This window comes from Pygocentrus nattereri, chromosome 20 (genome assembly GCF_015220715.1).
Source record: "Pygocentrus nattereri isolate fPygNat1 chromosome 20, fPygNat1.pri, whole genome shotgun sequence".
NCBI classification, from domain to species: Eukaryota; Metazoa; Chordata; class Actinopteri; order Characiformes; family Serrasalmidae; genus Pygocentrus; species Pygocentrus nattereri.
In genome coordinates, this window is record NC_051230.1 from 29295926 (window position 1) to 29313653 (window position 17728).

General features: G+C 40.9%; 1 protein-coding gene across 9 annotated transcripts in view; it reads right to left on the minus strand.

Moving 5' to 3' along the window:
- Positions 1–17728, minus strand: part of arvcfb (ARVCF delta catenin family member b) — a 325507-nt gene that overhangs the window by 66108 nt on the left and 241671 nt on the right. For all 9 annotated transcript variants that reach the window (XM_017709694.2, XM_017709689.2, XM_037531888.1 and 6 more), the window contains 3 exons: positions 9807–9990; positions 2047–2164; positions 769–940 (listed from right to left, as the gene is read on the minus strand). In XM_017709694.2, coding sequence (XP_017565183.1) covers positions 769–940; positions 2047–2164; positions 9807–9990 — 474 coding nt within the window. The remainder of the gene's footprint in view (positions 1–768; positions 941–2046; positions 2165–9806; positions 9991–17728) is intronic.

Genomic DNA, 17728 nt, shown 5'->3' on the forward strand with positions numbered 1-17728 from the left:
CAGGGAGAGCTTTTCATGGCATCTTTGCAGTGAAGTGTAACAGTGAGAAATGGGCTTTCTAAATGTGAGTTTAAACTCTAACTGACCTCAAATTTTCACTAGAGTCATACAGATTTAATGAAATAGAACTTATCGAACAGTAATTATGTTATTGTAATTTTTTCCCATTTAGTATAAGCTAACTGACTGTTCACAGCCACCCTGTTTTTGACCTAAAGACTTCAAGGTGAAATAAGCTATAATGTGACAAGGCTAGCAATGTTGGCTGAGGTGCCGTAGTACATGATTAGGTTTATATTTAAGACTTTCTCTGTGTACATTTCGAGTCAGGTTACCTACTACGGCCATGTAAGGTCTCACTCTGGCTATGATGCAGCAAAAGAGAGATGCTAAGTGGAGCTCAGCTCACCAAGTAATGCTGAGTGTCACTGACCGGTGGCGCATCCACACGGGGTAGGCAACTTCATTAAATTCAAGCTAAAGTCCGGCAAGTCCAGTGAACAGTAGCAAATCCGCATTTAGCTACTGGTTCAGCTAACTGTTCGCCCTACCTTTCCTGTTTCTATTCTCACTTGTGCTGTGTTTTACTGACTTTCTGGATTTCGACTAAAGCCCACTCACAACTGACCCCAGAGCCCAGGAGCAGCTTAAATTGCTCCACTTGCTGAACAAATAGCATCCATGTTATTTGCAATAAGACACTCCTATTGCCGTTATTTTGTGTATGGAAAGGAAAGGATGCAACAAGACAGGGACTGAGAGACTGACCTTTGGCCTTCTTCCCGCCAAAGCAGCCAGCATCGTCCTTCTTCTTCCTCTGAGGCCCTGCGGAACCCGGAGCCTGCAGCGATGATGGGTCCTGATACTTCTCAGCCCCCGGGACCTCTTTGTGCACATGGTAGGACAGGTTCCTCATGATGCACACACAGTTCTCCACAGACTGGGAGACAGATGTAGAGAAGAACAATGCAACTACTGACTTGTCAACAGTACAACTGCTAGAAAAGTTTATTGAACTGACTAAGATTGTTTTGGACTGGACCAAAGGATAAAGTTTCACAGGTAAGGTGTAGCCAGGTGTTGGAAAAGCCCTTCCCTGCACATTTTAGGGTTCTACCTGCCCTAATACATCCATTACAACTCAGCAAGGGCTTGATGACTAGCTGATTGGTTGGGTCAGGTGTGTAAGGGCAGGCAAAATGACAATTTGAAGGGCAGGAGTTCTCCAGGATTAACTACACTCTTGAAAAAGATCATCCCTCAAAGATCATCCCTCTTAAGAAAAGAAAATGGTTCTATATAGAACCAGGAACACTTAAGGGAACCCTTTGCACGATTTAAAGGGTTTGTTGCATTGTGAAAAGTTTCTTTAGATAGATGGAGAGTGTGTTTCATTTGGGTTTATATTTTTGAAAAGGGTCCTTCTATCGTTTGACATTGTCACGGAGAAGAACCCGTTTTGGTGCAATAAAGAACATCTACAGCACATTCTCAATCAGTCTGAGGAACCCTTTCACAATGCAAAGAACCCTTTAATCATGCAAATGGTTCGTTGAGTGTTCATGGTTATATATAGAACCAGTAAAGAACCCTAAAACAACCATCATTTTCTGAAGACCTTATGAATTCTAGGGTGATCTTTGGGGTTTAATTTGTTAGACTGCAGTGTGGCAAACATTGAGAGTTCTATTGGAGAACTTTTATTTACCACTTTTAAAAGAAATATTACCCCATGAACCTGAACATCATGTGGGCGTGCCCATTTGCAACAGGCTTCACATCTCGTTGGACATTTTTTCTTCCAAGTGAGTGCATGAGGTCATTCAGAAGGCAGAGCATTATTTTTGTTTTGTTTATTCAGAACAACAATATTAGTACAACACTGCTGATGTGTGACTCATACACGTTTAACTGAATGCAGCTGACGTGGACACCTTTATACATCTGCCTTAACAGCTTATAAAACCAAATCGAATCCTGACCTCAGAATCAAAAACTGCATTGAATCTAAATGTGCAGGTCTAATCAAATGAAGGTGCCTCTGACCTTATTGTCCATGTCCTTTTTGCCTACAGCTGACTGCAGAGCGTGGAGCAGAGCGTCCACCAGCCCATCACACTCGCGCAGCCTCCTGCGCGCCTCTGCACCGTCTGAGCTCACGTTCCTGCACACACAGACAACTTCATCAGAAACCACCCAGCATGAAAAAATAACTCCACAATAACTTACTGCAATTAATAATTACATCATGTTTGTTTACAGAAATGACATCGTTCTGTATTTCAAGCACATTATAAAACAATTTTCATAAGGCTTTAAATGACAGCAGCATATTACTGTAATCAATGCAATAGTATGATATACGCTAACACATTAACCAGGGAATAAACTTAAATATCACAATTTGTTTGCATTTTGGAAGAAAATGTCAGTCAGTCATTCAGTCAGTTAGGGACACTGGGCCTCATTCACCAATACTTTTCTAGGTTTTTTCTTAAATTGGTTCTTGAGAAAGGTACTAAGAAAAAGTCCGTGTCAGACTCATGACGCGTTCTTAAATGGAGGAATTGTTCGCACCTTTGTGCTTGAGCGTATGTGGATTCTGTTCTTAGCTAAGAACAAATCTCAAACAAGAAAACTTGAATGAGGCCCACCGACTATTCATGGCAGGCATGTCCTATTTTTCAGGACATGCCAAGTACAGAGAATCTATGTGGATCTTTCATGCTGACTGTCAACCATTTCTTCCACCCCAATTCCCAATTAGACATTCTGAGGAAACGAAATTGATCAAGGAACAACAATAGATGGGCCTCTTCTACTGGTATAGGGCAGGTCTTCAAATTCGGACCTCGAATCCAGTTTTCAGTCCTGGATGTTGTAATTACTGGTAGTTAACTGACCTGGTGATGTAACTGATTGGCCACCTAGTGTCCTACATATTTGTGATTGCAAAATTTAGGATCAGAAACTGGATGAAACATTTCCTTTTAACGCTGACCAAAAACCAGCCAAAAACATTTGCACCTTTTTTTTTGTAGACAAGAAACGAAGAACAATGGCTTTAGTTTTCTTGGCTTAAGAGAATCTAAGTCTTTGTACAAGGCTGAAAGAAGAGGAGTCATAGCATCATCAGTGCTTCACTATTTTCACATATTGAAAAGACCCTATCTTTAACCTCCATAAGGCCTCCACGTCGCTCCACTTTAAAACAGAAAATATTTCCAAGGCAAGATTGTGCAACTCCAATCTAGGAGAACTGCAGAGCTTAACATTTTACCTACTCCAAGTTCAATCTATTGGCTAATTACCAAGGCCTTCATTAACTGAAACGACCATGTCTCAAGTACTTCTCTAACAATGCCAGTGTGGGAAGTTGAGAGCGTCAGGAGACTTCTCACTAGGTCGATAACATTTCGGGCTGATTACTCTGGGCTAGCAACAAGAAAAATGTTTGCCTATTGTAATTGGTTAGCTAAAGAGTCCCAAATAGGAATACAGTGACCAATAAATTTGATGTAGTGAAATGAAAATAGGGCAAATTGATACAAGAGTTCATGTTCTACCAATTTTCATAGACTTTCTTACTCTTTAATCGAATATGAGCACAGTGGTAAATGAGCTAATAACTTTCTCTTCTAAGCTAGCTATTAGCTATTAACAATTTAGACATTAGTAATTTTCAGAAATTTGTTTTTTGAAGAAGGTAATGTCTGCATCATGCTGGTCTGCACATGTAACGCCCTACCCATTTGTTTTTTGAGACAGAACAGATTGTACATTGTGTAAGAATATTGTGCATTGTGCCTGACCTTAGACACTGGGAAGCATTGAACACTATGGTATGCTGGGTTGGAACCTTCAAGGTTCTGCATCTTTGTGGCGGTAATAACTAATGCTAACAGGAGACAGCACGAGCAGACATAGGGAGCTCTGGAGCTCAACCGAACAGAGGCAGTGTTGTTTCAACACCTTTCCTCACCCTCCCTCAATCATCCAGCTGCACATCTGCAGTGGCCATGGTCCAGAAAGCCAGGAGATGGATGGTGTTCACAACCACAAGTTCAGAGAGCTCCAGCAGAGCAGGCTGACCGGCTTCCATCATTTATAGTGCTTGTGAACATATGGACCTGAATAACTTATCTAGTCCAAACATAATGGAACACTGAGAATGTAGGAGAGAACTGAGAAACAGTGGACTGGTATGTAACTCAGCAATCAAGGAAGCATTTCTGGTATGAGCTTCTGTGTAATATGCCTTGTTGCTGCTGTGTCCATTCATAGTTATTATACATACGAGTTACCAACCTAAAGGTTGCCTCTGAATGTCCCTACAGGTTGCTATTACTTACAGGAATCTTTTCACTTCCGAATACAACAATTTACTGATGGGTACCTACAGATATGAAGTAAAGATCTGACCTTTACCCTTTCACTACAGCAGAGAAAAAGAGAGTTTCAGTGGTCAGTGGTAGGTGCTAGTAGTAGTAACTTTTTTCCATAGGCATTTACCTACAATCTGTACCACTGTTTGAATTACGTACAATCACACAATGAGGAACTATTTACACTTAATGGACATATCACTCATATATATCAGCACCTGGGCAAACATACCATGCAACATCAATAAGAGTCCTTGGATTAAACTCCCAAGGCTGCATTTGCCTTCATTTGCATAATGAGTAAATTGTAAGTCACTCCGAATAAGAGCATCCGTAGGCATAAATGTAACATGTAAGAAAGAACCAGCTAGCAGTTATTCTTTTGTCAAACATGCTTCTTAACATCTTTCATGTTTCTGACTACAAAGCACTTGAACACAAAGGCTTCACAATTGTAAAATGTGGTCATCACTGACAGAACCTTCCAGACTGAAATCTTCCATCTGGAGTAAATGGTTCCCCTTCGTTGTCCTGGGAACCCTAAGAACTGCACCTTTTTTCTATTTTCCTTTTGCTAACACAACTGAATTAGCCCAAGAAGGCTTTGACAATTGACTAATGAGCTGAGTCAGATACGTTAGAGGAGGGAGTACCCAGGATCCAAAACAGAAAACCTAATAATGATAAAGATCGAAGTAATCTTCAAATTCTTTGCATGGTTCCTAGCCCTGATCCTGGAGTACACATGTCCTTATTGCACATGCTTATTTTGGCATTTTACCTCCTCTAACACACCTGGTCAAACTAAAATATACAAGGCAGGACTAGCAGGATTGGGAACCTCTGGCAGAAGACTGGAAACCGAGGTCACCGAAGGGCAGAATCATTTCCCCCATGCGGCACATGGCACAGACGTTTTATCTCCCAAAAGGCAGGGAAAGCTGGTCATGGCAAATCAGGCTCTGCTTCCAAGCAGCTTACTAGGCAACAGATGTCAGCGGTTACAGTTGCCATGGATACGAGCAGTGTGGAGGGATGGAGATGGAGTGGCGTCATGCACCGGGAAGGTCCCCTACCAGGCACCGCCGATACTCTGAGGACTACACGCATACAAATATACTCATCTGCCTGTATGCGCACTACAACCTTGTGGCGTCTTTCTGTCCATCTCTCCGTCTCCCCCTGTCCAAGCCAAACCAGATTATATTGATGAAACTGCTACAGAGAAAGAGAAGCTGCAGGGGAGGGATGGAAGACTAATGAGGGAGGGAGAGGGAAAGTGAAAGAGGGAAGGAGGAGGAATGCAATTTCAGGCCCTACTGTCCTGAGGTCGACTAATCAGCCCCAGATGTCAAGAGAGTAAGAGACACAGAGCGAGCGAGCCAACAAGCAGAGGAATGTTAATGTGGAATGTGTTGCATTAGCAGAAGGAGGAGCTCACAGTTACTGCCAGATATTCCCTACATTTACTCTTCTCTACTACATGCCATCAAAAGAGCACGGACAGTAATATCACACTGCAGATTTCATTCTACATTAACCTTTAGAAGTCATGTTGTTTTGTCACTCATACACTAGCGTCCAGAAGTTCTGTTGAAGGCAAGTTGGAATTCCCACTCCCCTGATCACTCAGTGTAATGCTATGTCCATAAGTTCCAGACAAGCTTTAAAAATTAAGCCATTTTTATGAAGAACATCCATAAGAATGATTCCATACTATCTGAGAAAGCGGAGCATCGAGAATAAATTTATAATAAAATGAATATCCAGATTGCTTCATATTTGAAAAGTGGGGACTAAAGTTCACTGATCAGCTATTTATTGTTATTATGCTTTCCATTTCATAAGCTTTCATACAATGAATAAGTTATTATAAATAACTTGTACAAAGTATCAAAAGTGATTCCAAACTTCTGAACGCTAATGTAACTCATCAACTCAAGTACCGAAAGTGCTTTTGTATCTGTACCACAGGTGTTTCTAAGTTTAAGGGAAGATGTTTTACGATTTGATTTTGATACCTAGTTGAAGGGGAGGAGCCTCTTGGTTTGAGACAGAATAGATTGTACACGGTGTAAGAATATAGTGTTTTATGCCTGAATTGAGAGACGGGCAAGCATTTCAGGGCATGAACACTATGGTACGCTGGCTTCTGGAACCTTCAAAGTCCTGCATCGTTGTGGTGGTAATAACCAATGCTAACAGGAGACAACACGCTCAGAGCCAGAGGAGCTGAAGCTCTAGTCTGCCCAAATGCCTGCTTTGTTGCAGGTCGAGACAATCGGTAGCCCTGGAGGCCCTGATAGCAGTGGACATTATCTGCGAGTGTGTGCGGCCCCCCAGACTCCGGCTCTCACACACCCCACACAAACACGCTCCCTATCTTTTTAATTAAGAGGTCAATAGCAGATAGAGCTGGCGGAGGGGGAGGAGAGCTAAAGAAAACAACTCGCTGTCAGAGAGAGACACTGATACAGTTACACAACTGACCTGTTATTCCACATATTCACACTTTCCTTTGCCTTTTTTCTTATAAGCTACTATAAATTGCCATTCTTACTTAACATTTACTGGCCACTTTATTGGAAACACCCACCTTGCGCTTCCACTCACTGGTCACTTTATTAGGAACAGCCACTTACAGGCACAATTTGTAGATTTACAATTAGATGAGCTACAGTCTCTAACTGTACACCACTACATGGGAGTGGTTTTTGATAAAGTGAGCAGTGTAGGTGCTCCTTTCTGGTTCCATGGTGAAAGAGCTGTATCTGTACATACAGTATATCTACAGTGTAATGGAGAAACACTATTTTGACTGCACCAAAAACCGGCAGCTTTACAGAAGACAGGACAAGGGCACGGATAGCTTCTCTCCCTCTCTCCTTCTGTGGTGTCAAGCCGCAGGGTAACCATGGAGATTACGCAACCTTTCAGGACTTGGATATCTTAATCAAAAGCAACACGGCCACAATGACCCCCAGAAGGTCCGCGGAAAAGTCGCTGCTTTTAACAGACCTGCTAATGGGTGCATCTATCCAGAGAGAGAGCAGCAGCGAGGGCATGATTATAGATTTCAGCCTTTAGTTAGCAAACGTGGAGAAGCAAACACAAAACTGAACATATTTTCTTGATGAGTATGTCGGAAGAAAGGAACAGCATCTCTTCATAACATCTATCATCTAAGCCTGAGCTTCAAAGCCGGGTGCTGTTGTTATTGTTAGAGGTCGGCTGAAGAGCTTTCTCTGCGGCACTCCTAAAAGCAGCCAGTACAATAGAAGAACCACTTTAGCTCCCTAAAGAACATTTCAGTGGATCGTTCTTTAAAGAACCATTTGACGAGATGTGTGAATGTGGACCTTTTTACATTTTAAAGAGCCTCCTTGGACTCCTGCTGGAATAAGTGTCCTAGGGTTCTTTGAAGTGATGCCATAGAAGAACCACCATCGGTTCCTTAAAGAACATTTTCATGGATTGTGCAGTTCTTTTAAATGACGTGTGAATGTGAACCTTTTTCAATTTTAAAGAACCCCCTGTTCTATAATTGAAATAATCTCCACATAACAAAGGTACCTTAAATTGGCATGTAGCCTTAATCTAATGTGAAGGTTCTTGAATCCTTTAAAAGGTTTCCTGACAATCAGAAAGCTCTTTTTCCAAGCATGGTTCTTTGGGGACCCATAGGAAGTTCCTCTACAGAATGGCTCCAAAAATACGAGTTTGGATGTACAAGTTCTAGAAAAATTTAAACTTTAAAGAAACTGTAAACTTTACATTAAATAGATGCCACATACTCTCAAGGTTCTACACCATTAAAAGTTTCTTAGAACTGTGCATCCATACGCTTTTGTATTTTTTAGGCCCCAAAGGGTTCTTTGAGTGATGCCACACAATAACCACTTTTGATTTCCTAAAGAACCAAAAGGTTTGAGAGTGTAAAGAACCATTAAAGGCAAGAAGAACCATAAAGGCAAGAAGAAACTTTGCATGATATAACATTTTTATACCAATTTAAGGGTTCTTCCAAGTGTGTTTGCACTATGTGGAGGATCTTCAAACTTACACGACTCATTTCCTTTCTAAAATGGTTCCTTTCAGAACCCCCCAGTGTATAGTTCTTCAGAGTGGAACCACTCTGGAAATGAGATGTGAGAGAGTGAACTTTTTTCAATGAAAAAATTACTGAGATCAGGGGCTCTTGAAGCAGTGCAGGTACTTTGCTAGTACCTTTGCAGAACTGAATCAGTGCACATTGATTTAATGGATAACTCTGCACTTAAGATGCTCAAATGGACCTTCCTTTGTGCCTGTGGGTCTTTGGAAAATGAATTAGAATGGATTGGGGGGGGGGGGGTAGGGGGGGGGCTAAATGGTTCCATATAAAGCCCAGGAGACTTTAAAGTGACCTGAAATTGCAAATCATCCCTTACTGAGGTGACTTAAGGAGCATTCTGGATGCAGGTCAAGTCCAATCATATATTGAAGTTGGGTTTTTGAGTTTTTGTTTAAAAACTACCATAGATCTTACTGAAGCTGATAAAACCACATTTTAATAGGCAAGCATTGGCTATATTAAGCCCAATCTAACTCAGACCCAATGTTAAGCCTATTTTACCCCATTGAGTTGCACTGATGCTTCAGTCATGGCGTAAATGGACATCCACAATCATCCACAATTCACAGCACTAGAGTCATATTGGCAGATACTCCACATTGAAAGATTTAAACCAGGATTGGAGAGAAAATACTTTAAAACATCCTTCATAATAGTTCTTATATAAAGTCCATCGTCCCAGTTCTAGTCCCAGTCTCAGGTAAATGGTTTACATAATTCCGCTATGTGGAATCGATCAGGCAGGACATATTTAGAGTGCTTCTTTGGTTTAGAACTGGGGCTATGAGGGTAACACTGCTAACACTACAAAATATTAGTCACCATCATTTCTGTAAAAATATATCAGCAAAACTTCTCTCAACCTTCATCTCCCAGATTCAGCACTGTATTAGGACTATGCTGGCTTGCCAATGTGGTTTACAGCACAGACAACATTAGCAGTGAATATTAGATCATTTTTAAAGCTCACAGTATTGCCAAGCTGTCCTGAGTGACCTTAATGAAGTACAGGATGCTGGTTGAGCTGGTTGACAGAAGTTAAAGGGATGATTTTTTTTACAGTAATGATATAGGCTATTTGGGTGACTATTACTTTCTAGAGTTTGTTAACTATGTTAGCTTCGTAGCTCTAGTGCTAAACTAAAGATACTAAATTTGGACTCCAAACTTGTCTTGGCTGATCTTGGGGTAAGTCGAAAATTGTGTAAACATAAACTTTAACCATGAGATGCACCACTAGAACTGATTCCACATTCTGAGGACTGAACATTTCTAAGCTGTCCAGCCAGCAAAGAGCTGCTACGTACCTCAAGCATCCTGACGTGTTCTTGAAGACAGTGGTCCACTCTGCATCCCGAGGCTTCGAGTCCTCGTTGGGCTCAGGCTCCCAGCCCGAGTGTGGGATGATGACCTCATTGGTCATGGTCTGCAGGCCGTGGTTTATGATCACCATCTTCAGAGGCTCGTAGGAGGACAGATTCCACAACGTTCCTGTTGGGATAAGAGGAAGAGACGATTCTAGACTGTTTATAGAACCATCATATAAGAAAAAAGATGTCTTAACCAATTACACCCTTAATTGCAGCAATCAAAAAGATCAGCTCTGGTCTCTTTTTCTGTTTTTTAATAAAAGCTGCTGGTGATTTGGACATTTTTTTCCCCACTGGAGGTCCAGCCAAAATATAAATACCCACACATAGACTTCCACACTTTAATGATTCCAGTCTGTTTCAAACACATGACCGTTGCCCTTTCCACAGGGTCAGTGTTTTCCCTCTCTGACCCAGCTGGAACTCTTCAAAATCTAAAAATACTGCACCTCCCAGCATCTTCTCCTGTAGTACTGGACTCAAAACAGAAGTACAAACACATGCCTACAGTCTCTGGGGATAATCACATCTGTAGAACTACATTTGCAAACTGGACCCATCCTACATCACTGCAACAGATCAGTTGATCTGATGGCTTCAGTCTGGTCACTCGGAACCAAATGGACCCAATATGATGCATTATGATCATGTCACTGCATAATTTAAGTGTGATCACAAAACAAAGCAATTCAGAGTGGTTTGCTCTGTTGTTCACAGTGATGGTGACAGGAACCAGACACCAGGGTGTTTGATGCCTCTTAAAGCTCCCTCATACAAAGTTATTACATGAAATGGCTATGAATGCACTGCCTAATGTTGGAGACATCGCTTTACGATAGTTCTGCAATAAGCATTTGGCCTAAAACATACTTCTTTTGGCTAAAACTTACATGCAAGGTGTTTTAAATCCAATTAGTTTTTATTAATTAGTATTCGCATCTGAAGCTAATGACAATTTAGCCAATTGTTCACCATTCTAGGTCCGGATACATTCATAAAGTGCAACTGCATCACCAATAAGTGCACCAGAACGTAAAATATGATTGCATGTTGATTGCTTTATTTTTTATTTTATTGGCTTATTATATATTTTATTTATTTTAGCCAAATTAGACACTTTAGAACAGCATAGAGTAACCAAAAAGACAATTATATTATTGGTTACAATGGTTCTAGCTGTCCCCCAAAGCCTAGAACTACGCACTCCACTGGTTTCTCTTTGGATCTTTTCTTGTTTTCAAATGTGCAGTGAAAAAACACAGTTACCATTAAGAACCAGCCTGGTTAGCCTGACCATGACCTGGACAGTAAAGGCTCACAAGGCTCTCGGAGCTCATTTGGTCTGGTTTTAAGGACAGGGCCTGGCACGGCTGAAATCTGGAGTAACGTGAAAAGACCAGGAGGTTGGACCATGGGATAGAAGCCAGAACAGGGTGATTATTCCCACGCTGGGTCATCAAATCCACTCCATTGCCTTTAATAACCCATAGTGCAAGAGAATGGACCACAGTGTAATTTGCCTTGGCAAACAATACTATAACTTTGTCTGGCAATCAGCGTTGCAGAGTTAAACAAATTCGATACACTGCTTTTTATAATACTGAATAAGTTTGATTATTATATGTGGTAGTAAGTTGCTATAGTTATTGCCTTGTATGGGAACTGATGTTTAGTATTGTTTGAGACAGTGCATGTCTGTAAACAGTCAATCTAGATACTGTGAGGATAAAAAGTATCCGTGACAAAGCTGATTTTCTCCAAAACAAACCTTGCGGGAGCCAAACAGTAAATCTAAATATTTACGCAAGACTAGGAGAGACTATGAGAAAACCTCAGTCTTGCTCAAGGCGAAAAATAAAACATCCCAACCCAAAATACAGCCTGTTGTGAAACAAAGCAACCATAACACCACACACTAAAATAAGAGCTATTAGTCAAGGAACAAACTTGATCAATTACTTCCATACATTAGAATAGGAGATATTAGTCCATAAAAACCTCAATCAGCACTCCTACACACTGGAACAGGAGATATTAGTCTATAAACAATCTCAACAAATAGCTCTAGACTAGAATAGGAGATTTTAGTCTATACACAACCTCATCAAACAGCTCTAGACTAGAATTGGAGATATTAGTCTATACACAACCTCATCAAACAGCTCTAGACTAGAATTGGAGATATTAGTCTATACACAACCTCATCAAACAGCTCTAGACTAGAATTGGAGATATTAGTCTATACACAACCTCATCAAACAGCTCTAGACTAGAATTGGAGATATTAGCCTGGAAACAACCTCAATAAACACTGCTGTACACTGAAATAGGAGATAACAGTTTGTAAACAAACCCAGAAAATATTCCCATAGACTAGAACGGGGCTATTAGTTGATAAACATCCTCAACAAACTTTCTTATACAGCAGGGGATATTATTAAGCTATCAGAATAAACTCTTCTATACATTAGAATAGGAGATATTAGTCTAGAAATAACCGTAGTGAACACAAACACTAGAATTAGTCCTCAGTAAATGCTCTTCAACACTAGAACAATTGTACATACTAGAATAGGAGATATTAGTTTTTAAATAACCATAATAAACACTCCTTTACACTAGAATAAGTGATATTAGTCCAAGAACAAACTCAATAAATGCTCCTATACACTAGAATAGGAGATATTAGTTGATACTGGACTTCAATGTTTATACACCAGGCGATATCAGTCTATAAACGATCTCAACAACCCTTCTATAAATTGGACTCAAAGATATTAGTTGAGAAACACACTTAACACTTATACACGAGAATGTGGGGTATTATTCCATAAACAACCTTAATAAACACTTCTTAAGCCTAGCATGGGAGATATCAGTCAATAAACAACCTGAATTAATGAAATATTAGCACCTTTGGTTATTAGCAACTTTATTATACTTCTTCTTCTTCTTTCGGCTGCTCCCTTTAGGGGTCGCCACAACAGATCATCTGCCTCCATCTTGCCCTATCCATTGCCTCCTCTACGTTCACACCAACCATCTCCATGTCCACCTTCACTACATCCATAAACCTTCTCTGAGGTCTACCTCTTCTCCTTCTACCCGGCAGCTCCATCTCCAACATTCTTTGCCCAATATATCCACTATTCCTCCTCAACACATGTCCAAACCATCTCAACCTGGCCTCTCTGGCTTTATCTCCAAACTGCTCCACCCTCACTGTCCCTCTGATCTGCTCATTTCTAATCTTGTCCAGCCTTGTCACGCCCAACGAAAATCTCAGCATCTTCATCTCCACCACCTCCAGCTCAGCCTCCTGTCTTTTAGACAGAGCCACAGTCTCCAAACCGTACATCATAGCAGGATGCACTACTGTCTTATAAACCTTCCCTTTAACTTTATTATACTATATATTAGAAACTTTAATAAACAGCCCTATACACTAGAATAGGTCATATTAATCCATAAACAAAGTCAATAATCAATGATCTCAATGATCATCATTATACATTAGAATAGGAGATATCCTCAGTAAATGCTTCTATACCCTAAAACAGGAGATACTAGTACATAAACAACATCAGTTCACACTTACAGAACAGAACACAAGATGTTAGCACAAAGCAACTTCAATAAAACAGCCCTATACACTAGAATAGGAGATTTTAGTCCACAAACAAAGTAAAGAAACATTCCTGTAGGCAAGAATTTGAAATACTGATTCATAAGAAAAAACTTCAATAAACAAGAATGGGAGATATTAGTCATAAACCGTTTAAATAAACACTAGAAGACTTTAGTACACAAACAACCTCAATATATGTCCCTATACACTGCAACAGGAGAGATGAATCCTTAAAGCCCAATATCTCTAGCTTCACAAGAAAAACAAAAATGAAGAACTGCAATGTTCTTAAGACGTCAGCCGGTCCGACAGGGTTAAAGTAGTGCAGAATTTGTGGGGTGACTGGGAAATCACAAACGATTTTATGCCCCACAGTAAACACTCTGATGTCACTTCTTTTTGGCTCCCCTGTTTGCTAGATTCCTCTCAAATCAGATCCAGAAGGGGTCCAATGACATAATTGGGCAGCAGTGGCCTGGGGGAGCTTTGTGTGTCTGTGCCGCCTTATTGGGTTTACTGTTTCCTGCTCGTCACTTCAGCCTCCCAAGCTAATTCAATCTGAGAACGAGTAAAAGACACGCTGCTTTTACAGGCCATTTCGTTAAAGCCGCTGGTATGGCTCTGCCATCAATCACACTGCGGGTGGAAAAGTCCTATTTAGCCACACTTGGTGCGAGGAGGTGTTTGTGCAAGTTGGATGTTTTCAGTAGAAAAATGCAGAAAAAACAGATCTACCAAAAACAGAGCTAACCTGACTTTGTAGCATGCGTTTGACAAAAGCTCCATGTTTCATTTGTTTATGCTAGAAAACCATTTCTTTTGGGTTCCTGAGGGTAAGATTAGGGTTAGGATTAGTTAGCGACCCTTTATAAGCCTCACAATAGGGAAATACACCTCTGCCTTTAACCCTTCTGTGCAGTAAAACACCCACCTACACACTACTGAACGCACACACTAGAGGGCAGTGAGCACACTTGCCCAGAGCAGTGGGCAGCCCTATCCACAGCACCTGAGGAGATGTTGGGGATTATCTCAGTATCTACAATAGGATACCATATAAACAGCCTACCAAAACTTTAGCAACCACCTGAGATAAAACAGAAATGGCTTAGTATACATTAGTAAACACCTTGGAACAGCCTAGCAACATCTTAGCAACCACCTGGGACATGATAGCAATGACCAAGTAATACCTTATCAACCCCCTGGGCCAACAAAGCAACAGCCTAACAACCCCTTAGCAACTACCTGGGATACCAAAGCAATGGCCTAACAATACCTTAGTAAACACCTGGGATTCCAAAGCAACGGCCTAGCAACACCTTAGTAAACACCCTGGAACAGCCTAGAAACATCTTAGCAACCACCTGGGACTTATCCAATACTACAAACACCCAACTAAGTAAATCAACACTAAGATTGATCTGGATAGCTGTGTATTCAAACCACACCATCCCTAGCCTAATTGGAGAATGGAGAAATCAGCTACTAAACCTAGCTTCTAAAGCAGGAAGAACCCCTTGCATCCCGTGGCAGTCGGCCCTCAGAGAGAAAGTCTGCTACCTAGGCTTTTTCAGTGAACAGAAAGAAAAAGCCTCAGCTATGCATGACCACTGGACTTGGCCTATTTTTAAAAACCTGCAATTATTTTTAATTGTGGCACGGCATGCCTGGTTTCTTAGGCCGCTGTACAGAAATGTTATAAGGGGTTTTGTTTTCATAGGGGCCTTGTGAGCTAAAACCATATGGTCATCCGGGACTGAGGCTGAAGCCTGGAGACGCCGGGCCCTTCTGTTTGTGGGGAGTGAGCTATTTTTAGCCCAGACTGAAAGGCCTGTTGTACTGTAATCACTGTAAGTGATTCGTAGCAGCAGAGGCACGGCCATCCTTCAGAACATCCACACCAGCAGCAGCTCTAAGGGTTGATGGAGGAGCTTAGTGTACTGTTGCTGGATTAGCTTCCATCTTCTCCACTGAACTATGCTTATTTGAACACAGCAAATAACTGCTGCTAGATCAAGTTCTTACCATATCTCCATAAGATGCCACATCTGTGTGTCAATATAAGCCAATGCTCCAAGATATTCAAAGTCTATTCCAAAGACCGATAGGATTAAGGACTTCTGTCATTTTGAACTTCAGAGGTTTGAGTTCAGGATTATGGAAAATCACTTAAAACTGTCTAAAATCCACCATCTAACTGTGAAAGCCAAAGAAACGGATAATTTAACCCATTTTCAATGGCTTGACTTTTGTTATAATACCTGCAGTTCACATCCAGCGTAGTTTCTCTTTAGAATTATGCAATATCTAAAAACTTTAACGAATAGTATTATCATTTATACTGCCTCCCCCTAGCCCCCCACATACATACAGCACCGTAGACCTACTTTCTATGCTATATTTATCTTATATGCTTTCAAATTATGATTCAATGAAAATATTTCAGACAAATTCACATATTGTGTAATATAAAACTGAATAACAAAACCATTTGATGATGAGCTGTTTCACTACTTGATTTATGAGACTACAAACAGACCATTTGGGAGCTCCTTCTGGTGTGGGTTTCATGATTGTTTCTCGTCTTTAAATGATGCACATAAAACCGACTTGTGTTCTAATAGTGCCCCCAGTGTTCAAACTGCTAACCGTGTGCAAATAGGTGAGTTCCAAAGACAATCGCGTGCTTCATATATTAAAAACAAGATGTTTTCTATTATAGAAAAAGTACAGCAAAAGCTTTAGATGCCTGTGGAAAAGCATGAACTATTATTGTACTTTCATGATTTTCTTAATTTAACACCTCATCCGCACCACCTAAGCTGTACGGAAGATGCTCAGAATTTTCTTCAAATGGTGTATCACTTGCTCGGAAATACTGCAGAGACAAAGTGGAATTTTAACGCTCCTTAGCAGGCCCTGCATCAGTGGGTCATTTAATGGGGAAAGTGCCCCACCAACCAATTATCATGGTAAACCCACGATTGCTTCCGCCAATATAGGCAAGAAGCAAAAGACATTACATACCTTAAATTAGCAGAGAGATTTCTCACAGATAGATCTAACACAGATGTCCACCTCCTCATTTCCCTGTTTTTTCTGCTGTGGGGATGTGTGTGATCCCTTATTCTTGCTCAGTGGTGTGTGGTTCCTCCATAGCTTTACCATGGCTGAGGAACTCGAGCACCCCGGGATGTTTGCTACTCTAGACTCCAGAGGTCACGGGCTTGATCCCAGTTGATGGCCTTTGTGCCACTGAGCAAAACACAGACATTCCTAGAGCAACTTGTAATCCAACATAAGTCACTGGGACACTCTTAAATCAATGGACAGTTTAAAACCTCCCGTGCTAACACATCCCTGTGGTCCTAGGGTTTAGCACTTCTACTGTTAAAACTGAACCAAACCTCCTTACTGGATTCCCAGCATTCCAGCAAATGTGTGCCAGGTCAGGCAGATCAGGGAAGCGGATTAAAGCTTTGGCCGTGGGGGCTCAAAACCCCATTGTACTCTCCTACTGACATTTAGAGGGTCAACACCAGGATTTAAGTGGGCTGGGCTCTCCAAACAGCTGGTCCAGAATTAGTGAAATAGCCCAAAAGAACTGTGGTGTACAAATTACGAAGGTAAGCAGAATTCAAATTTGCAGAGTTTACCCTTTTATCCCAAATGTAGTCAATCAGCCTAGACTTGTCTGCAAAGGCGAACTGTGGCTATTACAGCTCGGCCTTCAATTTGATCATGAATGTCATAAAGTAAGGAAAAACTAAAATCTCACGCCAATGGGATTCTAGAAGTATGTTAGCACATATTTAGCCATTCTAGATTAAAAATGAACATTTGAAGATCCATTTGAGTGAATCCATTCGGCAGACTCCATTCACAAGCATTGACGTAACTAGGACTTCCAGAAGGCCTACAGTGACCTTTTCCTTCACAAAATTAATTTCATCCATTAGAAACCAAAACATGATTGGTTGATTCCACTCAGACGCCTAATGATGCTGGTGGCTACACATTAGACCTTCAGTTTAGATTCTGAAAGCATAGCCTACTGAAGAGCACGCTTAGCTGTATTTACTCTGAAGCTATGGATAACAAAATTTAGATTGGATAATTTTCCATTGGGAATCTCAAGAATTTAACTATCATTTCCAACAAACACTTAAAAACAAAATAAGAGTTGTAGCGTTGCATGTGCAGAGCTTAAATAATCAATAACATGACT